The sequence below is a fragment of the Lepisosteus oculatus genome, chromosome 3 (assembly GCF_040954835.1).
Source record: "Lepisosteus oculatus isolate fLepOcu1 chromosome 3, fLepOcu1.hap2, whole genome shotgun sequence".
Lineage (NCBI taxonomy): Eukaryota > Metazoa > Chordata > Actinopteri > Semionotiformes > Lepisosteidae > Lepisosteus > Lepisosteus oculatus.
The window spans coordinates 74,803,447-74,829,823 of record NC_090698.1 but is presented as its reverse complement, the minus strand read 5'-3'; the positions used below and the strand labels follow the sequence as shown (position 1 = coordinate 74,829,823).

General features: G+C 54.9%; 2 protein-coding genes and 1 non-coding gene across 6 annotated transcripts in view; 2 read left to right on the top strand and 1 right to left on the bottom strand.

Annotated features, from left to right (window-relative positions):
* Positions 1 to 19,252, top strand: part of ptpra (protein tyrosine phosphatase receptor type A) — a 36,096-nt gene extending 16,844 nt beyond the window's left edge. For 2 of the 4 annotated variants that reach the window (XM_069187589.1, XM_069187587.1), the window contains 20 exons: positions 272 to 592; positions 1,414 to 1,431; positions 2,369 to 2,453; positions 4,315 to 4,388; positions 4,666 to 4,802; positions 5,537 to 5,627; positions 5,742 to 5,818; positions 6,010 to 6,046; positions 6,287 to 6,384; positions 7,398 to 7,517; positions 7,618 to 7,784; positions 10,107 to 10,242; positions 10,326 to 10,475; positions 10,873 to 10,966; positions 11,691 to 11,767; positions 11,933 to 12,067; positions 12,186 to 12,311; positions 14,112 to 14,263; positions 15,378 to 15,513; positions 15,691 to 19,252. In XM_069187589.1, the coding sequence (XP_069043690.1) occupies positions 272 to 592; positions 1,414 to 1,431; positions 2,369 to 2,453; positions 4,315 to 4,388; positions 4,666 to 4,802; positions 5,537 to 5,627; positions 5,742 to 5,818; positions 6,010 to 6,046; positions 6,287 to 6,384; positions 7,398 to 7,517; positions 7,618 to 7,784; positions 10,107 to 10,242; positions 10,326 to 10,475; positions 10,873 to 10,966; positions 11,691 to 11,767; positions 11,933 to 12,067; positions 12,186 to 12,311; positions 14,112 to 14,263; positions 15,378 to 15,513; positions 15,691 to 15,765 (2,306 nt within the window). In that variant the 3' untranslated portion in view covers positions 15,766 to 19,252. The remainder of the gene's footprint in view (positions 1 to 271; positions 593 to 1,413; positions 1,432 to 2,368; positions 2,454 to 4,314; positions 4,389 to 4,665; positions 4,803 to 5,536; positions 5,628 to 5,741; positions 5,819 to 6,009; positions 6,047 to 6,286; positions 6,385 to 7,397; positions 7,518 to 7,617; positions 7,785 to 10,106; positions 10,243 to 10,325; positions 10,476 to 10,872; positions 10,967 to 11,690; positions 11,768 to 11,932; positions 12,068 to 12,185; positions 12,312 to 14,111; positions 14,264 to 15,377; positions 15,514 to 15,690) is intronic. The other 2 variants (XM_069187588.1, XM_069187586.1) reach the window with 1 other exon arrangement.
* Positions 2,718 to 2,790, top strand: trnam-cau (transfer RNA methionine (anticodon CAU)). The gene has a single exon. It is a non-coding gene; the product is annotated as a tRNA-Met (tRNA).
* A 534-nt stretch (positions 19,253 to 19,786) lies between the features above and the next one.
* On the bottom strand, positions 19,787 to 26,377 carry LOC102698806 (BCL2/adenovirus E1B 19 kDa protein-interacting protein 3). The gene is made up of 6 exons (XM_015360042.2): positions 25,901 to 26,377; positions 23,503 to 23,641; positions 22,526 to 22,613; positions 21,988 to 22,085; positions 21,625 to 21,756; positions 19,787 to 21,144 (listed from the first exon to the last, which is right to left on the bottom strand). The coding sequence occupies exons 1-6, from the start codon at positions 25,941 to 25,943 to the stop codon at positions 21,096 to 21,098; spliced, it is 549 nt and encodes a 182-aa protein (XP_015215528.1). The 5' UTR covers positions 25,944 to 26,377; the 3' UTR covers positions 19,787 to 21,095.

Here is a 26,377-nt window from a genome sequence, read left to right as displayed (position 1 = left end):
CTGCCCCACCTGCCCCACACAGCTGGCACACCTGCCCCACACAGCTGGGACCTGCCTCACACAACTGGTACTTGCCCCACCTGCCCCACACAGCTGCCACCTCCCCCACAGACCCCACATAGCTGCCACCTGCCCCAGCTGCCCCACGAGGCTGGGACCTGCCCCATAGACCACACACAGCTGCCACCTGCCCCACAGGCCCTGTCCAGGAGCCAGGACAGATGATGCTACCAGGCGCAGTGCAGCTAGTAACATTGCTCTCTCTCCTCAGCCAACAGCACCAGCCCCAGCCTGCTGCCCAGCGCTGGGGTCTCCACCCCGGCGACAGCGGCCCCTCCCTCAGTGCCGGTCAACACTACCGCCCTCACCAGCACCGGCGTCTCCGTGCCCAGCAGCCCGGCAGCCGGGGCGCCCAGCAGCAGTGTTCCGGCCCCCGTTCCTACCAGCACCCTGCCCTCCACTGGGGAGAACGGCACAGAGGCCGATGAGCCACAGACCCCGTCACCCCCTCCGTCCACCTGGGCGCCCCCCGTCAACACCCCCTCTGCGCCCCCTGCTGGACAGACCACGACACAGACCATCACCACTCCAGGTAGGCCGGTATTCTGACCCCACTGTCCCAGACAGTGCAGTACTGGGTCACACTGCCCCTAGTCAGACAGTGCAGTACTGAGTCACACTGCCCCCAGTCAGACAGTGCAGTACAGTCCAGTACAGGTACACTCTGTATAATGGTTTAAATGGGCTAACTCCTTTTGTACCTATATTTTTTGTAACAATATAACTATTAACATCATCTACACTTTGAATGTAATAGACTTGTTTCAGCTGATTCTGATACATTGAATTGCATTTAAAACCAGATAGAATCAGAAACTCCTCCATTAAAAGTTATGGTTTACAGTTGTTTATGTGTTTAATTTTTAATCTTCAAACTGTCTCAGAATCCTTCATTTAATCACTTTGCAACTTCGTATCAGCTGGCAAACTGTTTCTTTGCTCCGACAGTCCCATTTTCTGAATACGGACTGTTTCACCTGCAAGTTTGAATACATCAGTGTTGTGTTGTGAGTGTTGATCTGTTGAAAACAGAGTCAAACTGAATGAAGCCCTTGAGTGTATTTGGCAATTAGGCAGAAGCCCATGTAAAGTGTCTTGCTGTGAAGGAAGCAGCCCACACAGACACTGTCAGGGCAGCAGGTCTGTAAGAGGGCGGCAGCAGCTTCTTTAGGAGAAGCAGGTCATTTGCTTTGAAAGGATTGGAAAAAAACATTATCCAAAGCTCCTGCTCTTCACCTGAGCATGCCGTGTTTCAGTGGTGACCAGAGCGTGTTTGAGAGTCTCCTCGGCTATGAGGTCGGTGAGCACTGTTGCTATGGTAATGTTCTGACCTGTGGGACTTTTTTTTTGCAGGTGGTGACAGTGGCACAGGTAAGAGGCAGTACAGATCCCCCCTCTATAGAGTGTCAGTGAGTTCTTGTCACCCCTCTGCCCCCTGTGTGCAGTCAGTGAGTCTGTGATTCACCGCGAATGTGTTTCTCAAGGCAGTGCCCTTCCTGTGTCTCTGCTCCACTCCAGCATTTCATCTGGCACTGACAGAGGAGGCAGCAAGACACCCTGACATAGCTCAGCTCAAGAGTGAGCGTGTGAGTGTGCCCCCCGGTGCTCTAGAGTGAGCATGTGAGCGTGCCCCTGGTGCTCTAGGGTGAGCGTGTGAGTGTGCCCCCCTGGTGCTCTAGAGTGAACATGTGAGCGTGCCCCTGGTGCTCTAGGGTGAGCGTGTGAGTGTGCCCCCCCTGGTGCTCTAGAGTGAGGGTGTGAGTGTGCCCCCCTGGTGCTCTAGAGTGAGCATGTGAGCGTGCCCCTGGTGTTCTAGATGAGCATGTGAGCGTGCCCCTAGTGCTCTAGAGTGAGCATGTGAGCGTGCCCCTGGTGCTCTAGAGTGAGCATGTGAGCGTGCCCCTGGTGCTCTAGAGTGAGCATGTGAGCGTGCCCCTGGTGCTCTAGAGTGAGCGTGTGAGTGTGCCCCCCTGGTGCTCTAGGGTGAGCGTGTGAGTGTGCCCCCCTGGTGCTCTAGGGTGAGCATGTGAGCGTGCCCCTGGTGCTCTAGAGTGAGCGTGTGAGTGTGCCCCCCGGTGCTCTAGAGTGAGTGTGCCCCCCCACCCCACCCCCCGGTGCTCTAGAGTGAGTGTGCCCCCCGGTGCTCTAGAGTGAGTGTGCCCCCCGGTGCTCTAGAGTGAGCGTGTGAGCGTGCCCCCCGGTGCTCTAGAGTGAGCGTGCCCCCCTGGTGCTCTAGAGTGAGCGTACCCAGGTGCACTAGTGTTTGTATGCTCTCTCTCTCACTCTCAGTGTTTCCTCTGCTCTCCAGATGAGACACCAATCATTGCTGTGATGGTGGCCGTCTCCTCCCTGCTGGTCATCGTGTTCATCATCATCGTGCTATACATGCTCAGGTGAGCCACAGTGAAAATACTCCCGACGCTGGGACACAAGTAGACTTTACAGTATCAGGAAGGCCACAGGCCCCTTTGAGCTGAACTGATTCCATTTCCTGGGGCCCCTGTGCTGCAGAATCCTGCCTGAAGGTCGTTGTAAACAGGCTGTGGTCGTGCTCCCCGAGCAGTGCAGGTCCTGCAGCAGTGTGGCCTTGTCACTGGCCAGCCAGCAGCCTATTTGTTCTAGTTCAAGCAGGTGGCCACTTCAGCATAGGCTGCAAAGCCTCGTTAGCGCAGTAGGTAGCGCGTCAGTCTCATGATCTGAAGGTCGTGAGTTCGATCCTCACACGGGGCAGGGATCATTCCTGTTTTTACATTCAACCTCAAGCCTGCGTGGAAGCAGCACACAGCGAACTCCACGACATTATCAACAAGCACGAAAACTCCCACCCAGAAGCCCTCTCAATTGTAGTTGGGGACTTCAACCACTGCAATCTGAGGAAAGTACTGCAAAAATACATTCAGCATGTCACTGTACCGACAAGAGGAGGCAATATTTTGGACCACTGCTACACAACAATAAAAGGAGCATACAAAGCGCTTCCCAAACCGAGTTTCGGTAAGTCGGACCACATCGCTCTCCTGTTGCTTCCTGAGTACAAACAGAAGCTGAAGACCTCCCCCATTGCGAACAGGTCAGTGCGTTGTTGGTCTGAGGAAGCGGAAAGCAAGTTAATAGACTGCTTTGATAGTACAGACTGGGACGCATTCAGAGCTCCCGACACAGATTTAAATGAGTATACGGACGCGGTCACCAGCTATATTAAATACTGCACCGACATTTGTGTACCAGAAATGAAAATTAGGTCATTTCCCAATTAGAAACCGTGGTTCAACAACGACATTCGCAATAAAATAAAAGATAGATCCACCGTGTTCAAATTGGGGGACAAAGAGCTGTACAAGAAATCACGGTATGCATTAGAAGAAGCCATAAAACGCCCCAAACGTAGCTACAGAGTGCGGCTTGAAACGCAGTGCGCTGACACCCGGAGGCTGTGGCAGGGATTACAGTCAATCACAGGCTACAAGGGCTGCAGCCAGGAGATTGACACAACAACGCATCCCTGCCTGACGAACTGAACCACTTCTATGCCCGCTCTGATGCTCTGAACACGGGCAATGCTGAGAAGACCCCAAGTGTGCAGGGGGAGTTTGTTCTGAAACTCTCAGAGCAGGATGTGCAGAAGACTGAGCAGGGTGAAAATCCGTAAAGCTGCAGGGCCTGATGGGATACCACCTCGCGTCCTGAGGACATGTGCAGCCGAGCTGACCACAGTGTTTACGGACATCTTTAACTCCTCCCTGCAGTTCGCCTACCCAGAACATCCACAAGTAGTGAGACTGGCGAACACATTTAGCCATCCCCCTCGGACCACACCTACACCATCACCATCTACCTCCTTATGATTTCTTATCTATTGCACATCTCCAGTCATTGTTTACACGTCTGTATTGTTAACATTCAAACTGTCTACATGTTTACTTACACATTGTCTATTGTTTGTTTGTACATTGTCTTGATGCACTGTTTGCACTTTGTCTTGTTTTTTACACTTGTTTTACAATCGAGAGACTTTCTGTAAGTAAGAATTCCATTGTACCAGTACCAGTTACATATGGCAATAAAGTTCAAGTTCAGGTAAAAGTTTTTTCCCTGCGGAAAGGAAAAGAAAAGAGACCGAATTTTTCGGCTGTTGAAGCCTTCTGTGGGTACCTGAGGAAGCTCCGCAGCTGAAATATTGTTCTTTTCCTCTCAGCAGGGAATAAACCTTGATGTGTTTCTCTCCAGTAAAGCATGTCTCTGCTGTCTGTGCAGGTTTAAGAAGTACAAGCAGGCTGGGAGCCACTCCAATTCCTTCAGGCTGCCCAACGGCCGAGCGGACGACACAGGTACTGCCCGACGCGTTTGTCTGCCCTGGCCTGGACTGTGTGTCAGCCAGGTTTCTCCACCCCTGCCTCTCTCAGCACGCTGGTCTTCTGGCTCAGCCGGCTGTGGGGGCTGCAGCCTCAGACCGCAAGAGCCCTGCCCAGGGCATCAGCTGGGTCTGCAGGTTCGGCCCCACTCCGCTGCGCTGTCCCAGCTGTAGTGACTGTGTCCTAGGGGACTGAGCCATTTTGGTCTGTCAGTATCAGTATAACCCCTCCTCTCTGTCTGCCTCTCTCTCAGAGCTCCAGAGCATGCCACTATTGGCTCGCTCTCCCAGCACTAACAGGAAGTACCCGCCCCTTCCTGTGGACAAGCTGGAGGAGGAGATTAATCGCCGCATGGCTGACGACAACAAGCTCTTCAGAGAGGAGTTTAACGTGAGTCTTCCCGTCCAACTCCACAAGAACATACTACATAACACTATACAAGTACATAGTACCATGCAGCTCTACAACATGATAGTCACCCAACTCCATACAGCTGCATCATCTCTACAACACCGTAATGCACACAAAGACCCCGTCTTTCTCTGCTTTCTCACTGCACAACATTACAGCAGGGACTGCTGGTAAGGGAACAAACCTCTACATGGGCTAAGCTAGTTAATTCTTAAATGTTTGCATTAAATGCCATCTTCAACCGGAGGAGAGTAAAGAAGACTAAGAGCGTTACGGAGTGTGTGTCTCACCCCCTCTGCTCCCAGGTGGGAGCAGCCCCTGTGTCTCCAGCTGTAACAGTAACAGACTCAGGAAAACTGTCTCTCCCCCTGCAATCTCACTCTCAAACCATGTAAGGTGCCTCCGTTATCCTGATGCACACACACTCTGCACACACCTCACACACATGGACATGTTACTCAGCAGGGGGCGCTGGACCAGAAGACTTTACTGCTCATGTTGATTTGTTCTCGTCGAGATGTCTGATTGGGGTGAAAAAGTCAAAAGGTCATTGGCGTGTTGTGGAACATGTCTTATCGGGAATTCGTGTGATCTTTATCTGATGCACGAGTAGGAACAGGAGCACCAGGACCGAGGACGGGGCAGTTCTCTGAAGTTCAGAAAGAGCCGCTGTGTCTGCCGGCCTTGCTAACGCCGTGCGCGTGTCTCGGCAGGCCCTGCCCGTGTGTCCCATCCAGGCCTCCTGTGATGCAGCGTCCAAAGAGGAGAACAAGGAGAAGAACAGATACGTCAATATCCTGCCCTGTGAGTCGGAACTTCCTGCTGCTCTCTTCCTCGTCCTGTCCTCCCTCCTGCTCCTGATCTTGGTCTCTCTCCCGGTGTCCTGCCCTGTGCGCTCATACTGTCTCCCTGCCGCAGATGACCACTCGCGGGTCCACCTCGCACCGCTAGAGGGCGTCCCAGACTCGGACTTCATCAACGCCTCCTACATCAATGTGAGTGAGAGTCTGCAGCTGCAGGGCCGGGGCCGGCAGTGAAGGGGTATGACTCACCTGGACTGCTGAAGACAGCGGCGTTGGCGGGCGGGGTGCTCGGAGAGATGGAGCATCGGAGGGAGGGGAGGTGGGGAGAGGGTGAGGCTAGATGAGGAGAGATGGAGGAGTCTCATCTATGTGTCTGTTTTTAGGGTTACCAGGAGAAGAACAAGTTCATCGCGGCTCAAGGTAATCGCCCTGTTAGAGTCTCACAGACACACCGCCGCACACTCATCTGCGGGCTGGACAGGAAGGGCCTCCCAGCCTGCAGCCTCTTTCCTCATCGCTCCTGTAAAGATCCTGAAAGGTGACGGAATTGGTCAAGCACTCAGTTTCTCCCTCTGTCCCTCCCGTGTCTCTGTTTCCCTACTGTGTCCCTCCCGTGTCTCCCTGTCCCTCCCATGTCCCTCTGTCTCTACTGTGTCCCAGGCCCGAAGGAGGAGACCGTCAATGACTTCTGGAGGATGATTTGGGAACAGAACACTGCTACCATCGTCATGGTGACCAACCTGAAGGAGCGCAAAGAGGTGAGGGAGGGTCATCATACCCCGAGCCTGACCCCCCAGCGTCCCTGCCTGCTGCGCACCCCAAAACACAGGGGTGCTCCAGATAGTGAGCACTGCTGGGGTCAGCCCCGGGCAAGACTGGAGCTCATCGCCCACATCAGGTGTTCTGGACACCTGCACTTCCTGAAACATCCCCACGGGCAGACACTGCGTCTGCCACTGGCTCTGGAGGGCCTGGGCACACGTCACACACAGGCGTCTCTTTACCGAGGAGGAGAGAGCAGGTGTTGGACTGGACCATCGGCTTAGCTTCTCCTGTGCTTTTAACAACAAGTTCTTAAAAATAAAACTCACACGACTAACATGGTTCATTGTTAAAATTAATGCAGATCATTTCACTCCATTAATCACATTTAATGTGAAGTAATGCAGAAATTGTCTGCAATGGACAACTTATATGTTATTAATTATTAACCTTATTTATTTTGCTTGCGCATTAACTAAAACTATAGGAATCCAGTAGTTGGAGTTTGAGGACGGCAGCACAGATCAGGGAGGTGTTCGGAGGAGGGAGTGTGAGGATGGGAGCAGAGCGCAGGGAGGTGTCTGGAGGAAGGAGTGTGAGGATAGGAGCACATCAGGGAGGTGTCTGGAGGAGGGAGTGTGAGGATGGGAGCCGAGCGCAGGGAGGTGTTTGGAGGAGGAAGTTTGAGGATAGGAGCACATCAGGGAGGTGTCTGGAGGAGGGAGTGTGAAGATGGGAGCCGAGCGCAGGGAGGTGTTTGGAGGAGGGAGTTTGAGGATGGGAGCACAGATCAGGGAGGTGTCTGGAGGAGGGAGTGTGAGGATGGGAACACAGATCAGGGAGGTGTCTGGAGGAAGGAGTGTGAGGATGGGAGCAGAGCACAGGGAGGTTTTCGGAGGAGGGAGTGGGGAGTTTTGGGGGAGGAAGGAAGATGTCCTGATAGGGGCTCAACTTCGACTCCTCCCTCCCTCCTTGCTGTTCATTGCCTCCAGTCTCTCTCTCTCCACAGTGTAAATGTGCACAGTATTGGCCAGACCAGGGCTGCTGGACCTATGGTAATATCCGTGTGTCCGTGGAGGATATGATGGTCCTGGTGGATTATACCATCCGGAAGTTCTGCATCCAGCAGGTACTGTAATTCCCAGATTCGCCTTGTGAGGCTGCTCCTCACTGCCCAAGTTGCTCCTGCATGAAGAATCAGCTCTCGATCTCCTCTCCCCTCCTGTCAGGTGGGTGACGTGTCGGGCAAGAAACCCCAGCGCCTGGTCACTCAGTTCCACTTCACCAGCTGGCCGGACTTCGGGGTCCCCTTCACTCCGATAGGCATGCTCAAGTTTCTCAAGAAGGTCAAGACCTGCAACCCCCAGTATGCTGGGCCCATCGTGGTGCACTGCAGGTCTGTCTGTGTGTGTCACACTCTGGTCACTGCAGGTCTGTCTGTGTGTGTCACACTCTGGTCACTGCGGGGCTGTGTGTGTGTGTGTGTCACACTCTGGTCACCGCGGGGCTGTGTGTGTGTGTGTGTGTCACACTCTGGTCACCGTGGAGCTGTGTGTGTGTGTGTCACACTCTGGTCACCGTGGGGCTGTGTGTGTGTGTGTCACACTCTGGTCACCGTGGGGCTGTGTGTGTGTGTATGTGTCACACTCTGGTCACCGCGGGGCTGTGTGTGTGTGTGTCACACTCTGGTCACCGCGGGGCTGTGTGTGTGTGTGTCACACTCTGGTCACCGCGGGGCTGTGTGTGTGTGTGTCACACTCTGGTCACCGCGGGGCTGTGTGTGTGTGTGTCACACTCTCCTGGCTGCGGGGCTGTGTGTGTGTGTGTCACACTCTCCTGGCTGCAGGGCTGTGTGTGTGTGTGTCACATTCTCCTGGCTGTGTGTGTGTGTGTGTCACACTCTCCTGGCTGCAGGGCTGTGTGTGTGTGTGTCACACTTTCCTGGCTGCGGGGCTGTGTGTGTGTGTCACACTTTCCTGGCTGCGGGGCTGTGTGTGTGTGTCACACTTCCCTGGCTGCGGGGCTGTGTGTGTGTGTCACACTCTCCTGGCTGCGGGGCTGTGTGTGTGTGTGTCACACTCTCCTGGCTGTGGGGCTGTGTGTGTGTGTGTCACACTCTCCTGGCTGTGTGTGTGTGTGTGTCACACTCTCCTGGCTGTGTGTGTGTGTGTCACACTCTCCTGGCTGCAGGGCTGTGTGTGTGTGTGTCACACTTCCCTGGCTGCAGGGCTGTGTGTGTGTGTGTCACACTCTGGTCACTGCGGGGCTGTGTGTGTGTGTGTCACACTCTAGTCACTGCGGGGCTGTGTGTGTGTGTGTCACACTTTCCTGGCTGCAGGGCTGTGTGTGTGTGTGTCACACTCTCCTGGCTGCAGGGCTGTGTGTGTGTGTGTCACACTCTAGTCACTGCGGGGCTGTGTGTGTGTGTCACACTCTAGTCACTGCAGGGCTGTGTGTGTGTGTGTCACACTCTGGTCACTGCGGGGCTGTGTGTGTGTGTGTCACACTCTGGTCACTGCGGGGCTGTGTGTGTGTGTGTCACACTCTGGTCACTGCGGGGCTGTGTGTGTGTGTGTCACACTCTCCTGGCTGCGGGGCTGTGTGTGTGTGTGTCACACTCTCCTGGCTGCGGGGCTGTGTGTGTGTGTGTCACACTCTCCTGGCTGCGGGGCTGTGTGTGTGTGTGTCACACTCTCCTGGCTGCGGGGCTGTGTGTGTGTGTGTGTCACACTCTCCTGGCTGCGGGGCTGTGTGTGTGTGTGTCACACTCTCCTGGCTGCGGGGCTGTGTGTGTGTGTGTCACACTCTCCTGGCTGCGGGGCTGTGTGTGTGTGTGTCACACTTTCCTGGCTGCGGGGCTGTGTGTGTGTGTCACACTTCCCTGGCTGCGGGGCTGTGTGTGTGTGTCACACTTTCCTGGCTGCGGGGCTGTGTGTGTGTGTGTCACACTTTCCTGGCTGCAGGGCTGTGTGTGTGTGTGTCACACTTTCCTGGCTGCAGGGCTGTGTGTGTGTGTGTCACACTTTCCTGGCTGCGGGGCTGTGTGTGTGTGTGTCACACTTCCCTGGCTGCGGGGCTGTGTGTGTGTGTGTGTCACACTTCCCTGGCTGCAGGGCTGTGTGTGTGTGTGTCACACTACCCTGGCTGCAAGGCTGTGTGTGTGTGTCTCACACTACCCTGGCTGCAGGGCTGTGTGTGTGTGTCTCACACTTCCCTGGCTGCAGGGCTGTGTGTGTGTGTGTCACACTTTCCTGGCTGCAGGGCTGTGTGTGTGTGTGTCACACTTTCCTGGCTGCACTGCTGTGTGTGTGTGTGTCACACTTTCCTGGCTGCAGGGCTGTGTGTGTGTGTGTCACACTTTCCTGGCTGCGGGGCTGTGTGTGTGTGTGTCACACTCTCCTGGCTGCAGGGCTGTGTGTGTGTGTATATCACACTCTCTTTTCTGCGGGGCTGTGTGTGTGTTTGTGTGTGTCACTGCAGGGCTGTGTGTGTGTATCACACTCTCTTTTCTGCGGGGCTGTGTGGGTGTTTGTGTGTGTGTGTGTCACTGCAGGGCTGTGTGTGTGTGTCACACTCTCCTGACTGCAGGGCTGTGTGTGTGGATACAGGCAGGTCTCTGTCTGTGTCCCTGCTGGCTTTGCTCTTGCTGGCGTGGTCAGTCTGTGTCAGGCCCTGCAGAGCCGTGCCGTGATGCTGTGCCCTCTGCCTGTGTCCTCAGCGCGGGCGTTGGCCGCACCGGGACGTTCATCGTGATCGACGCCATGCTGGACATGATGGGGGCGGAGCGCAAGGTGGACGTGTTCGGCTTCGTGACGCGGATCCGGGCGCAGCGCTGCCAGATGGTGCAGACAGACGTGAGTCCACTGTGGCCTGGGCCCGTCCTCCCGCGGGCGCGAGGCTCGGTCTCACAGGGGCGCTCTCTCCTGCTCTCACACAGATGCAGTACGTCTTCATCTACCAAGCCCTCCTGGAGCACTACCTGTACGGCGACACGGAGCTGGAGGTCACCTCCCTGGAGACGCACCTGGCCAAACTCTACTCCCACACACCTGGGGTCAGCTGCAACGGGCTGGAGGCGGAGTTCAAGGTCAGGGGTCAGGGTTAGGGTTAGGGTGATCCAGGTGTTGGCAGCTGCCAGCTCACAGGCTATAACGATGAAGCACATCAGACTTTTCTTCATGTGGTCAGGAACCTGGAGCAGCCTCAAAGGAGTCTGGCTGTTGTCCTGCTGATTTGTTTTCCCAGCCATCTGTGCATGCCGTCAGACTGCTCTGGAAATGTGCGCCTTTAAACCAGAGCCCTAAAGAGGGAGTTTCTTACCTGGTGGGAGTGTGGAGGAGCAGTCGGAGCTCAGAGGTTGTGGGTTTAAATCCTGGCTCTCCTGGGGAAAGTGCATCAGACACTCAGCCCTGCGTGTCTGTCTCCGGCCCCCTCAGAGCTCCTGTGCGAGAGTCAGCTGTGAGCTCTCTCCCCTCTTCCTGCAGAAACTGACCTCCATCAAGATCCAGAACGACAAGATGAGAACCGGGAACCTGCCAGCCAACATGAAGAAGAACCGGGTCCTGCAGATCATTCCCTGTGAGCAGGAGGGGCCGGGGGCAGCAGGGGGGGACCGGGGGCAGCTGAAGGGGCTGGGGGCAGCTCTATTGGTGGAGTAGCAGAAGGGAGGGGCTGGGGGCAGCTAGAGGGGGTGGGGGCAGTTCTATTGGTGGAGTAGCAGAAGGGAGGGGCTGGGGGCAGTTTTATTGGTGGAGTAGCAGAAGGGAGGGGCTGGGGGCAGCTAGAGGGGGTGGGGGCAGTTCTATTGGTGGAGTAGCAGAAGGGAGGGGCTGGGGGCAGTTATATTGGTGGAGTAGCAGAAGGGAGGGGCTGGGGGCAGTTTTATTGGTGGATTAGCAGAAGGGAGGGGGTGGGGGCAGTTCTATTGGTGGAGTAGCAGCAGGGAGGGACTTGGGACAGTTAGAGGAACGTGGGGCAGTGGGAGAGACTTGGGACAGTTGTGTTGGTGGCGCGGATGAGACAACCTCCATAAGTACAGTTTTGCAGAATTAAATGTGCTGATTGAAACGTGCCGTTGTGATGACGGGAAGGGAGGTGTGGCAGTGCCTAACATCAGAACGCCCATTGAGCTCATGTAGTTTTTACTAGCTGATCAGTCCAAGGATTAACCAGAGTATCAGTTTCTGCAACACAGGCAGCTACAGCAGTGTTCCAGGAATTTCCACGTTGTTCCTCGTGACCTCCGGACGCTGTTTCGCTGTGTCTGAAGAAACCAAATTCACAGGCCTCTCTGTCTCCGCAGACGAGTTTAACAGAGTCATCATCCCAGTGAAGAGGGGCGAGGAGAACACGGACTACGTTAATGCCTCCTTCATCGATGTGAGTGACCCCCCATTCTGACACCCCGAGATACTGATTCCCCAAACAGTGCCGCTCTGGAGCAGGCCTCTAGACTGACCCCCTCACAAACTGATTACCGCACACCGCCACGGACATGAGCCCCAGAAAACCTCAAGCCCCTGTCCTTCCCTCTCTGCCGCTCAGGGGTACAGGCAGAAGGACTCGTACATCGCCAGCCAGGGCCCTCTGCAGCACACCATCGAGGACTTCTGGAGGATGATCTGGGAGTGGAAGAGCTGCTCCATTGTCATGCTGACCGAGCTGGAGGAGAGAGGCCAGGTGAGAGGAGGGAGGAGGGAGAAGAGCTCTGTGCTCTGTGTGGTTCTGGCTGCGTACGTGGCCCTGCTCAGCTCAGGGGAGCTGACTGCCCCCCTGCCTCCCTGCCTCGCCCCCACAGGAGAAGTGTGCCCAGTACTGGCCCAGCGATGGGGTCCTGCACTGCGGAGACGTGGCCATTGAGCTGAAGAGAGAGGAGGAGTGCGAGAGCTACACTGTGAGGGACCTGCTGGTCACCAACAACAGGGTCAGTATGCACTCTGCACAGAGCACACACTCACACAACACACTCACTCCACACAGAGCACACACAACACACTCACTCCACACAGAGCGCACACAACACACTCACTCCACACAGAGCACACACAACACACTCACTCCACACAGAGCACACACAACACACTCACTCCACACAGAGCACACACTCACACAACACACTCCACACAGAGCACACACTCACACAACACACTCCACACAGAGCACACACTCACACAACACACTCCACACACAGTACACACGACAAACTCACTCCACACAGAGTACACACGACACACTCACTCCACACAGAGCGCACACGACACACTCACTCCACACAGAGCGCACACGACACACTCACTCCACACAGAGCGCACACGACAAACTCACTCCACACAGAGCGCACACGACACACTCACTCCACACAGAGCGCACACGACACACTCACTCCACACAGAGCGCACACGACAAACTCAATCCACACAGAGTACACACAACACACTCACTCCACACAGAGCACACACAACACACTCACTCCACACAGAGCACACACTCACACAACACACTCCACACAGAGCACACACTCACACAACACACTCCACACAGAGCACACACTCACACAACACACTCCACACAGAGTACACACGACACACTCACTCCACACAGAGCGCACACGACACACTCACTCCACACAGAGCGCACACGACACACTCACTCCACACAGAGCGCACACGACAAACTCACTCCACACAGAGCGCACACGACACACTCACTCCACACAGAGCGCACACGACACACTCCACACAGAGCGCACACGACACACTCACTCCACACAGAGCGCACACAACACACTCACTCCACACAGAGTACACACAACACACTCACTCCACACAGAGCGCACACAACACACTCACTCCACACAGAGCGCACACAACACACTCACTCCACACAGAGCACACACTCACACAACACACTCACTCCACACAGCGTACACACAACACACTCACTCCACACAGAGCGCACACAACACACTCACTCCACACAGAGCACACACAACACACTCACTCCACACAGAGCACACACAACACACTCACTCCACACAGAGCACACACTCACACAACACACTCCACACAGAGCACACACTCACACAACACACTCCACACAGAGTACACACGACAAACTCACACAACACACTCCACACAGAGTACACACGACAAACTCACTCCACACAGAGTACACACGACAAACTCACTCCACACAGAGTGCACACGACACACTCACTCCACACAGAGTGCACACAACACACTCACTCCACACAGAGTACACACAACACACTCACTCCACACAGAGTGCACACAACACACTCACTCCACACAGAGTGCACACAACACACTCACTCCACACAGAGTGCACACAACACACTCACTCCACACAGAGTACACACAACACACTCACTCCACACAGAGCACACACTCACACAACACACTCCACACAGAGCGCACACAACACACTCACTCCACACAGAGCGCACACAACACACTCACTCCACACAGAGCGCACACAACACACTCACTCCACACAGAGCGCACACAACACACTCACTCCACACAGAGCACACACTCACACAACACACTCACTCCACACAGAGCACACACAACACACTCACTCCACACAGAGTACATACTGTAGTTTTACTGTTGTTACAGAGATGCTGATTTTTGTGCTTGGGATTTCTTATTTTCTCTGGTTCACTCTGAGATCTGAATTCTCTTCCCCCCCGCCCATCCAGGAGAACAAGTCCAGGCAGGTGCGTCAGTTCCATTTCCATGGCTGGCCAGAGGTGGGCATCCCAGGAGATGGAAAAGGAATGATCAACCTGATCGCAGCGGTGCAGAAGCAGCAGCAGCAGTCTGGCAACCATCCCTTCACTGTGCACTGCAGGTCTGTATAGCTCTGCGCTGCAGGTCTGTACAGCTCTGCACTGACCCTCACTGTGCGCTGCAGGTCTCTATAGCTCTGCACTGACCCTCACTGTGCGCTGCAGGTCTCTATAGCTCTGCACTGACCCTCACTGTGCGCTGCAGGTCTCTATAGCTCTGCACTGACCCTCACTGTGCGCTGCAGGTCTCTATAGCTCTGCACTGACCCTCACTGTGCGCTGCAGGTCTCTATAGCTCTGCGCTGGCCCTCACTGTGCGCTGCAGGTCTGTACAGCTCTGCACTGACCCTCACTGTGCGCTGCAGGTCTGTACAGCTCTGCACTGACCCTCACTGTGCGCTGCAGGTCTCTATAGCTCTGCACTGCAGGTCTGTATAGCTCTGCGCTGCAGGTCTCTATAGCTCTGCACTGACCCTCACTGTGCGCTGCAGGTCTCTATAGCTCTGCACTGACCCTCACTGTGCGCTGCAGGTCTCTATAGCTCTGCACTGACCCTCACTGTGCGCTGCAGGTCTCTATAGCTCTGCACTGACCCTCACTGTGCGCTGCAGGTCTGTACAGCTCTGCACTGACCCTCACTGTGCGCTGCAGGTCTCTATAGCTCTGCACTGACCCTCACTGTGCGCTGCAGGTCTCTATAGCTCTGCACTGACCCTCACTGTGCGCTGCAGGTCTCTATAGCTCTGCACTGACCCTCACTGTGCGCTGCAGGTCTCTATAGCTCTGCACTGACCCTCACTGTGCGCTGCAGGTCTCTATAGCTCTGCACTGACCCTCACTGTGCGCTGCAGGTCTCTATAGCTCTGCACTGACCCTCACTGTGCGCTGCAGGTCTCTATAGCTCTGCACTGACCCTCACTGTGCACTGCAGGTCTGTATAGCTCTGCACTGACCCTCACTGTGCGCTGCAGGTCTCTATAGCTCTGCACTGACCCTCACTGTGCGCTGCAGGTCTGTATAGCTCTGCACTGACCCTCACTGTGCGCTGCAGGTCTCTGTAGCTCTGCACTGACCCTCACTGTCGATACTGACCACTCTCAGTCTGTCGGAAGTACTGCAGATCTCTTCTGCCCCCTGTGTTTCCCATCTCTCACTGGTCTGCTGTCTCCTCCGCAGTGCGGGCGCTGGGCGCACTGGCACTTTCTGTGCCCTGAGCACAGTGCTGGAACGGGTGAAGGCCGAGGGCATCCTGGACGTGTTTCAGACAGTGAAGAGCCTGAGGCTACAGAGACCACACATGGTGCAGACACTGGTAAACCACGGCCCTCGTCGTCTCTCCCTGTCTCTCATCCATCTGCTGTCTCTTCCCCCTGCTCTCCATCTCATTGGCAGATTATCGGAGGCAGGAGTGTATTGTTGCTGTTGCGGCCGATGGCCACCAGGGGGCGCCAGTGTTGTGATACGTGTCCCATTTCCGTTTCCCCCGCAGGAGCAGTACGAGTTCTGTTACAAGGTGGTCCAGGAGTACATCGACGCCTTCTCCGACTACGCCAACTTCAAGTAGAGCCGGGCGCAAGTGCTGCAGCTCGGACTGGCAGAGAGACTGGCAGGGACAGGGAGGCCCTGTGCCCCAGAGTATCAGAGATGCCTTCTTGAAGATTTTGTAATATTGTACTTGTTAATACACCCTCAGCCCTGTGTACATACTCCCCCTTTCGGTTTTAGAGGCTGGTACAGTTAGTCTTCGATATTAGGTGGAGATTTTCTATGTAGCATAGTGTTGTTCTATACAGATATATATTACAGAGGCTTTGTTGCGAGTCTGAAGGGGGAGTGAGGGGCTCTTCCCTGCTCTCGCACTGCGATGTGCAGACCTGGGCTGCTGGGAGGGCGGCTCGGGGACATGGGGGCTGATCGGAGCTCTTGCCCTGAGCAGCCTGCTCCTGGAGCAGCTCCCAGCTGTGCCTGCGCAGGTGCAGCCTGCTCCTGGAGCAGCTCTCAGCTGTGCCTGCGCAGGTGCAGCCTGCTACTGGAGCAGCTCTCAGCTGTGCCTGCGCAGGTGCAGCCTGCTACTGGAGCAGCTCCCAGCTGTGCCTGCGCAGGTGCAGCCTGCTACTGGAGCAGCTCTCAGCTGTGAATGCGCAGCTGCAGCCCTGAGCAGCCTGCTCCTGGAGCAGCTCCTAGCTGTGCCTGCGCAGGTGCAGCCCGCTCCAGGAGCAGCTGTAGCCACAGTAGAGTGTTTACCAGGGAGGTGTTGCCCTGCCCCTGCTCTGCTGTGCTGCACCCCTGTGTACCCTGGACCAGTGCAGTTACCCAGCGCGGAGTCTGTGCCCTCAGTGTGACGTTGCGGGGGCATCACGGTGGGCACCCTGGCTCTTAAATTGCCAAGCGCCTGTGAGCGGAGTCACAGCCCAGGCTGTTCAGCTAAGGATGAAACCGTGAAAATGTAGGCTGGGGGTGACAGTGTGGAAGCAGAGCCTCCCATCGCAGACGCTGTGCGCTGTCTCAGCTGTTCTGTGTGGAGTGTGGGAGGGGCAGCCTGCGCGGACACGCCCACACGCACAGGCGCCACTGCTGCTCGGACTGGCAGCAGCTCACAGGGACCCCAGACGGAGCCAGTGGAGGTGCTCACCTTCTTTCCAGATAGTATTATGGGTTTTTAATGAGTTTTAGTACAAGTCGTTTGGGGTTGTTGGTGCCGGTCTGGAGCTCAGGGCTGGACGGGGTGTGGCGCTGGGGGGCTCTGCCAGCTGCAAGTCCATCAGCTCGCCAGACACACGGCTGGTTCCCCCCAGCTAGGGACCCCCAGAAACCCCTTGCTCCTGCTCCTCACGGAGGAGGGAAAGAACAAGGATACCTGAACATGCAGACTCCACACAGACAGGCTCTCCAGCTCACTGGAACCCAGCTGAGTCTGGCTGTGCGTCACCATGCCACCCAGTGTTGGCAGAACACGTTTATTGATTAATCTTGTTTATTACTGCCAGGCTTGACCGTGGGACTTTTTAAAGATACAAGTTTACACAAATCACGCTTCAGGCGAGTCTAGCTTTGGAAATTCTCCTTTTGAAAGATTGTCCTGAGTCTGCAGGACCCCTACAGACAAGCACTGAGGTTCAGGGACTCTGATTTCTAACCAGTCCTTGAACAGGACCCCCAATACATGAGCTTTTCCACATGTTCTTTACTGTTCCGCTGTTCGAGGTCAGACTGAGCTCAGGAGCCAGTCAGGTCGACTGTCAGCGCCTCACCCTGCGCTAACCAAGGGGGTATTAAGCCCAGAGCCAGGAGAGAGGGAGGGGTATTAAGCCCAGGGCTAGGAGAGAGGGAGGGGTATTAAGCCCAGGTCATGGGAGAGAGGAGGAGTATTAAGACCTGGTCTCAGGAGAGGGGGGAGGGGTATTAAGGCCAGGTCTCGGGAGGGAGGGGGGTATTAAGACCAGGCCTTGGGGAGCTAGTGAGTGCCTGTCTCTGTGAGCCCCTGGGAGCATGGCACAGTAATCATTGTTGTACAGACTTCTGTGCTCTTGCTTTCTTAATCCAGTGGCTTTTCTGAACCAGCCTGTTACTATATTACCTTTACCCTCAGATGTCTGGTCAAAATAGTGTTAAACTGCTTCATCGTCACAGCTTGCACAGGCGTCCTGCGGTCTGGAGCCTGTCGTGGGTCAGACCTCTGTGGTGTGTGTCTCATTGTACTCGCATTCATGTTCGTGTGAGCTGCAGCTCTCGTGTTTGTTGAGTTCAGGTACAGGTGGAGGCTTTGTGAGGACGAGGGTGGTGTGAGGTTGTAGAGGGGTGCGTTAGGGCTGTTGGTAGGTCTGTAGTGTCTGTGACAGCGTGGGTCTGTGGGGAGTCATGCTGACTGTAGCCCAGTCGTAGGCAAAGACTGCAGGTCAGAGCTGCTCAGTTAGACAGTGCTGTTGAGTGGGCAGTGATGACTGTGGACAGTGCTGTTGAGTGGGCAGTGATGACTGTGGACAGTGCTGTTGAGTGGGCAGTGATGACTGTGTACAGTGATGACTGTGGACAGTGATGACTGTGGACAGTGATGACTGCGGACAGTGCTGTTAAGTGGGCAGTGATGAATGGACAGCGATGAGTGTGGAGTAATTGTGCTCCTCTGTCAGTACATTGACGGTGCGCAGAGCCCTGGTTCTGAGCAGGTTCTCCCGGAGAGAAAGGGGAGTCCAGTCGAGAGTCTGGTAGCTGCAGGAATCACGCAGGTCTTCAGGCTGTCGGTGCTTCCAAGGACAGCCATCTCAAGGTGTGGCCCAGCACCCTGCTCAGGCCAGCCTTGGGAGCACGGTCCTGCTTTCTGTCTGTTTCTGGGGAGGAGGAGGGGTCGACTGCTGTCTCAGCCCCACTTGTTAACATGGTTTGTGTTTGTGATGGAGAAGGGATTCACGACCCACAGCTGCGTTCAGGTGAGTGCTGGTTTGGAAGAGACGGGAGATGTGATTGTGGTTTTAACTCGGCCTGTCCCTGGCGCCAAGTCCCATCAGGCCAGTTCCAGACCAGTTCCTGCGGCCCAGCTGGGCCCAGTTGGAGTTCTCTGTGAAACCAAGCCCATTCTGCAGCAGCGCCTCATGTGACCAGGACCAGTGGGGAGGGGTCCCACATTCCCAGTTCTGTCATTCCAGTTTCCTGCAGGGCCCAATTCCAGGACTGTCCCAGTGCCATTCCGGCCCTGCCAGGTCTGTGCTGGGCTGGCTGGGGCGTGGGGCCATTCCGGAGGAGTGGAGGGGCAGCCCGGGCAGCTGTGTCCGGGGGTATTTATATTGGATTCCTACGTTTGCTGCCTTTTTTCCGTTCTGAAAGAAACCTACAGAATAATGTATCGGGACCATTTTGAATTGTATCAGAGATGTGTTTTTTGTTTTTGCTCCATTTTTTTATTATTGTCTTTTGAAAAAAAAATCCTATTTTTTTGTTTTCTAGTGTTTTTGTTAATCAAATTTTGAAATATATATATAAATATATAAATAAAATGCCAAATGGCCTTTCTAAGCAAGATACTGTTAAGATCTAATAAAAGTGCTTGAAATTTTATCACAATCTTGATGTGTTTCAGTTCTTCTATTGTGTGAGGGAGAGGTAGTGTTGCATCTCCCTTACTTGACCTTCAAGGTAGCTATATATCTAATAATACCAAGAAAAGGCTTTGCACTGTACTGACAATCTGCGTAAGGAAAAAAAAAGAGCTTTTTTCTTTTCTATGGATCTCGGATAAGTCGCCTACTGTAGCAAGTTGGCATAAGACTATGCTGGAGTGCAGTAATGTCCCTTTAGAGCACTTCTTGTAGGTTATACTCAAGACATCATGTCTCTTCCACCGTGGGGGAGCCTTTCTCGGCACACGCAGCTCCTGACCTCTGGGCTGTCCTGCCGAGAGGATGCACACGATGCAAGCAGCTCGCTTGTGTGAGGTGTGTCTGTGTGTGATACCCCTGTGAATGTTATCTCGCGGGTCTGATGCAGCCCCTGGGGTCTCTGCACACGGTATGGGCCGAACTCCTGTTCTTCTTGTTCTCTGGTTGTCTTTGTTAATAAAATAGTTTAAAGATGGATGACAGAGAGGAATATTAGGCTGGAGGGTAGTTTATTTTTAGTAATACACCAACAGAAGAACAGCACAGGGTGACGCAGGGTGTCTCGGAGACGGCCGTGGGAAACGCTTAGACAATGGAAGGGCTTTGGGCTGAGACATGAAATGAGTGTTTCTCTCGGGTCTGTGCAGCTGGAGGAGTGCTGCAGGCTACACAGGCCACGCTGTCCATGCAGATACCCAATTCCTTCGGGAATGGGCTGAGCGAGATCCCGGGATGTTCAGGCTGCTGGACCCCGACTGGTGTTGGAGGCAGGCCGGTAGGAACAGCACTCCTCCGTTTGCAAATAGCTGCACTGTAGAGTGACAGATCATTTGAGTAGTATTTGTGAAGGGTTAGAGAGCACATTTTCACTTGGGATTAAAAGTGTGTATGAAGAGGATTTTCACAGTGCGCCAGGGCAGGTGGGCAGAGAGCACAGAGGCCACAGCAGAGGGAACTGGATTTGCGAGCATCTCTTTAAGAGTGACCCCACAGTAAAGCCGTGCACCCTACTGCTGTCCTCATGAGCTCCTGCGTGCGCTGGGCCCCGAGCAGGACGTGTCTGAAGTCTAACAGTTCTGTAGTTATGGCTGCAGCAGTCCGTCTGCTTTGCAGAAATCGTGAGCCCTGGTTCCAAAGCCGCCCGGCGATGGGGAGCAGCAGGCCAGCGTGCTCTGCAGCCGAGTGCTAAATCATGTGCTTCTACAAACCTAGGCCATTTTATCTGTGACCAGTCAAACAGGTGACTTGTTAAATTAAGTGATTGGCAGGTCATCTAGGACAAAGCTCTGAGCATCCTTGAGCTCTCAAGACCTTAATGACTTCTGTTAAGGACTGAGTGCAGACTGTGACAGACTGGCGCTTCAGGGGCGGTCAGTGGTGGCTGTCCAGTGTGATCCTCCGCACGCCAGCCAGTGCCACTGGGGGGGCAGCAGGGTCTGGCTCAGAGCAGCCCTGGGGATGGAGGAGGTCTCTGGGCTCCTTGACACCAGGACTGATGACCGCCCACTCTCTTTCGCACTCCAAGCCCCGCCATTGTAAAACGAGCCCCCCACCCCAGGGCTGTCGTGTCTGTACTGCTCCCTCCCTGGGGAGAGGGGGCTGCTATCCTTAAAAACCTACATGTCCAAACAGGGCGGGGCTACAGGACACTGGCAGGGCACGAGGGAGGGGAGGGGCTGTTTGGACAGTGACAGCGCTGATACAAGCCCAGCACCCCCACACTGGGGAGGGGCACATAGCCCAGGGTGGAGGGCAGACAGGACGACACACAGGGGTCCGCTGCCCAGAGCTGTCCGCCGGCTCACAGCGCGCCCGCAGAGGAGGCGGCCAGACGCTTGCCAATGTAGATCCTAGGGGAGAGAGATGGCTCCATCAGGGACACCGACATCCAACTACAGCTCATGTATCACACACTAGGAGCAGGTAAACAGTGAGTCCCAAGCTGGAGAGTAGAAAGAAAGACATTTTGGCAGCTGAACCATCTTCAGGGGTGTGAGAAAGGCTCAAGAGCCAAAAGGCGTTTCTTCTCTCTGGTTCGCAGTACAGAAGCTCTAGTACTGCATGCCTACTGATTTCATGGCTTGATTTCAGTGCAGCTTAAAGACTTTCTTGAAGCTGCAGTTCACGTAAGGATCACTTTCCCTGCGTGTTTTTAGTGCAGTCTTGTTCCTCAGAGTATTCGGAAGTGGTTCAGTTCAGGACAGCAGGCCCGTGACACCATACTGCACGTTGAGGGCGGAGGGATGTACAGTGATTCATTTGAGAACTGTCGAGTGAGGCGAGGTGTGAACAGCGCCCCCTGCGGGGACATGGTGTCAGAGCGCTCTTACCCCAGGCCCAGTGTCAGCAGATGTGAGGCCAGTATGGAGGGGATGAAGAGGAAGAGAAGGTCAGAGGAGAAGAAACTCCTCTTCCTCTCACTCAGAGATCCCGTCTGCTTGGGGTGCTGGAACAGGAACTCCCTGACAGAGAGACCAGAGAGGGACAGGCTGGTGAGATCCCAGGGGTGTCTTCTACTCGCTCCAAGTGGCTATACAGTATTAACATTCACACATGTAATGTTCTGTTAACTGTCTGCCAATGCAGCTCCAGGAGAGGTGAGGACAGGATTCGGAGTCGGGCCTGAAGCGTGGGTGTTGAGGGGTACAGTGGGGTGCCACGGTGACAAACAGGGGATGGTGTGGCGTTCTTACTTTGGTGGAAGATTCTCGGGTCGACTGGCCCAGTCCCACACCCACTGTGAACTTCCGGATCTGTCAACATCAGTATTCGGACACTGCCACTCCTCCGACTGACACACAGGGAGAGAGACACTGTTACTGCCACTAATCCGACTGACACACAGGGAGAGAGCACTGTTACTGCCACTCCTCCGACTGACACACAGGGAGAGAGACACTGTTACTGCCACTAATCCGATTGACACACAGGGAGATAGCACTGTTACTGCCACTCCTCCGACTGACACACAGGGAGAGAGACACTGTTACTGCCACTCCTCCGACTGACACACAGGGAGAGAGCACTGTTACTGCCACTCCTCCGACTGACACACAGGGAGAGAGACACTGTTACTGCCACTCCTCCGACTGACACGCAGGGAGAGAGCACTGTTACTGCCACTCCTCCGACTGACACACAGGGAGAGAGACACTGTTACTGCCACTCCTCCGACTGACACACAGTGTGTACAGTATCTGTACTGTGGGGTGTATACAGTGTCTACAGTACCTGTACTGTGGGATGCTCGGTGCTGTTGCCTGGTTCACTCTCAGTCCTGGGGGAGGCTCTATTCCTGGGGCTCAGAACCTGAGGAGGGCTGTGAGAAAAGGAAGTTGGGAGCTGAGGGTTACACACATACAGCCTGTCAGTGTATGAGTCAGACTAAAGAGACTCAGTTCCTCCAGTCTGTCAGTGTGGGACACTCCCTTCAGACTAAAGAGACTCAGTTCCTTCAGCCTGCCAGTGTGGGACACTCCCTTCAGACTAAAGAGACTCAGTTCCTCCAGCCTGTCAGTGTGGGACACTCCCTTCAGACTAAAGAGACTCAGTTCCTCCAGCCTGTCAGTGTATGAATCTATTGGTTGTCCTTTACTGTACTGATTCCAGAGCAGTAAATTATTTTTGTTAATCTGGTGACCAACATTGTTAGTGAAAAACTGTTGTGTATTGCTAATTGCTGATGATGATAAATCAATAATGATTTCTGAAAACTTAGGGTGATTGGTTGGATGAACTGACAAATAATGATTAGTAATTGATTATGATTGTGGATTTCTAATGTGATGCCAGTGTGTATTTACATTATACAAATAATGAAGTAAAATTACTATAGATCATTGCACAAAGATAAAAATTCAGTGATTACTAATGTCTGACCATGGCAGATTGGGTCATCAATCAATAATCAGAATAATCCGTAATGTAATTGGTTAATAAGTACTGACACATCACCCTGCGTCTATTGGATTAATTCATATTATGTTAACGTCAACTAATGCTGACAACAGATTATTAATCAGTGATTAGTAAGGATTTAATTGTACTCCAAGGTGTACGCATGGTAGCTGATTGATACAGATTGATATGGGTTATCGATCATCGGTTATAAGTGAGTGCAGGCACACTGTTCTTCCTGAAGAGATGCTGATTGATAGTAATTGGTTATTGATCAGTGGCTGCTGATTACCCCTTCCGGTTGCACTGACCTGTCCGTCCGGCTGCCCCTCTCGGATTCCAGCTGGGCCTCCAGCAGGATGCTCTCCAGCTCTCCCTGCAGGAGGGAGGAGTGGGTGCGCGCCGGCCCCTCCACACCTGCCTCGCACGCCTGCAGCTCCTCCCACGAGCCTGCAGCCGATCAGACACACAGCAGGGGGAGTCCCAGCACAGCTCAGGGCTCAGCACGGCACTGTCAGTCTCACACAAAGACAGCCGGCAGGCGGCCCCAGACTAGCGCGGCCTGACAGCTGCTTATGTAAGAGATCAGCTAACTGCCCATCAGCCCCCCCAGCTCTCCCTCCTCTCTCTGTCCAGGCAGAGCCACGAGCGGATCCTCACGTGCACACAGTGCCCTCAGCAACGACACATCACAACAGAGATTTCACAGAACTGACTCCACATAAGATCTGGATCACTTTATTGGCCATGTACAATTTCTTGTATTAGACCCCAGCTTGCTCTCCATGAGACACACAGACAGGGTGAGCTTGGGGTCAGAGCGCAGGGTCAGCCATTTATACGGCACCCCTGGAGCAGCTGGAGATAAGGGCCTTGCTCAGGGGCCCAACGGAGTAGGATTCCTCTGCCAGCCGCGGGATTTGAACCAGCAATCTTCCGGCCACAGGCGCAGATCCTGAGCCACAGAGCCACCGCTCTGCCCCGCCTCCATCCGCCTGTATCTGACTCCAGACAGACTACAGACAGGAGTGTAGGAACAGAGGACTGCAGGGAGACAGGATACGGATGACTCCAGTGATAGTGTCAGTCCAGCAGACTGACTGGACACTAGACAGATCACACTGAGCCCCCAGCAGACTGAACACTGGACATACTGTATCACCCTGAGCCATCAGCAGTCTGACTGGACAGGTCACCCCGAGATCCTAACAAACCGGCTGGACACTGGACAGATCATCTGAGCCTCCAAGGGACTGACTGGACACTGGACAGAGGAGACTCCAGGACTGTCTCTCACCCCTTGCCCCCAACCCTGTTCCCAAACAATCACATTTTCAGTCACGCAAAGAGATAGACAGCTGTCAAAGGCATCTTAATACAGGAGCAGCTGTCATTGACAGCAAGCCTCATGCAAAAGTCAGCACCGAACCCCAGATTACCCCCACTTCATGGAGCGCACGTGTTTGTGTCCTCTATGTGTCTCTTGAGTCCACTGTGTGTGCTTGTGTCCACAATTCTTCCTTGTGTCTGCTATGTGAACCTTGAGTCCACTGTGTGTCCATTGTGTCCACTATGCTTCCTTGTGTCCACTGTATGTGCCTTGTGTCTGCTGTGTGTGTGTCCACTGTGGCTCCTTGTGTCTACTGTGTGTCCAGTGTGTCCTTGTGTCTGCTGTGTGCCTGTGTGTCCTTGTGTCTGATGTGTGCCTGTGTGTCCTTGTGTCTGCTGTGTGTCCACTGTGTGTCCACTGTGTGTCCATGCATCTGCTGTGTCTGTGTGTCCACTCTGTGTCTGCTGTGTGTCTGTGTGTCCACTGCGCCTCCTTGAGTCCACAGTCCTTCCTCTCCCGGACCCCAGTATTCCTACCCCCAGCTCCCCTGCACTCGGCACAAACTCTCCAGGCGAGAGACCAGCGTGTGGACACGCTTATTACAGGCTCATGAGAAGACCTCCCGCGCCGGGCTGATTACGGTTCACAAACACGTCTCACGTCCCAGCCGCAGCGCCCGCAGAGGGCAGAACCGCGAGCTGCCCCGTCTCGCGGAACATGCCGTTCCGCACGAGCGCAGCGGCGCCCGGGACCCAGCGCGCATGTCCCCGGAGGAGCCCGTCCTGCGCAAGACCTGGTTCATTCAGCACCACGGCCGTGCGTCAGTGTGTACCGCACGCCCGCTTTCCCACCTGCGGCGCTGAAGACTTTAATTCACGCGAGCGGATAAGCGCAGCGTCTCTACCCAGCGGCTGACAGGTCCCGCACCCTCGCCCCGGGTCACAAGCCCCAGCGAGCCTCCGGGCTGGGCGCTCCGGCGAGTCCCCCCGAGACGGCAGCGACAGACCTGTCCAAATCCCCGGGGCTGCACGCAGACTCGTGTCTCTGGCTCTTGAACAGTTGCTTTTTACGAACTACGTTAAGAAGCGCGAATCGACCGTTTAAACGTTCTGCATTACGAACTTCCCGAAAAAAAACGCTCTTCCCATTTTTACCGTTAGTTATGACTCTGCCTAGAATAAAAAATAACAAGCTAAAAAGGACCGTCTTGTTTTAAATTTACATTTAAACGAATTCGTCATTCTTATTTTTCCTTCTTGACGCGATTGTGTTGGTCGCGCAGGGCTGTTCCCCCAGCCCAGCGAAATACAGCCCTAGCACTGTACTGACCCCCGGACCCCCGGACCCCCTGACCGCCTCGTGCTCCGGCGGGCACTCACCGAGCAGGCTGTCCGGGGGGCTCGGCGCTCGTGGCGCAGTCATGGTCGGGCTGCTGTCGGGCTCTGCGCGCTGTCTGGACACGGCGGGCTGCCCGCTCTGGCTGACTCTCTCCCTCTCCCCGCGGATCAGTGTGCGGGTGCTCACGCCGGCACGTCGGCAGTGTCTGTCGGCACCGCGTCGCTCGGATCCCCTACCGGGCTGGGAGGCCGACGGCTCCGCCCCGCACACCTGCCGCCGGGAGAAGTACCGGGCCCGTCGCTGACGTCGGGACCAGGTCGCTCGCAAAGCGCCGGAGCGACGGGCTCGCTGCGGGCTCACGCACAAGAACTGAGCACAGCCCTGAACACTGGGTGCGTCTCCCAGCTGTGCTTCACAGTGCCGGGCCTTACAGACAGTCAACGTGACCTGTTTATTCACATCTCTTCCATCGTCTAACAGCTCTATCCAATGCTGGGTTTCCGGGGGAACTGCCGCCT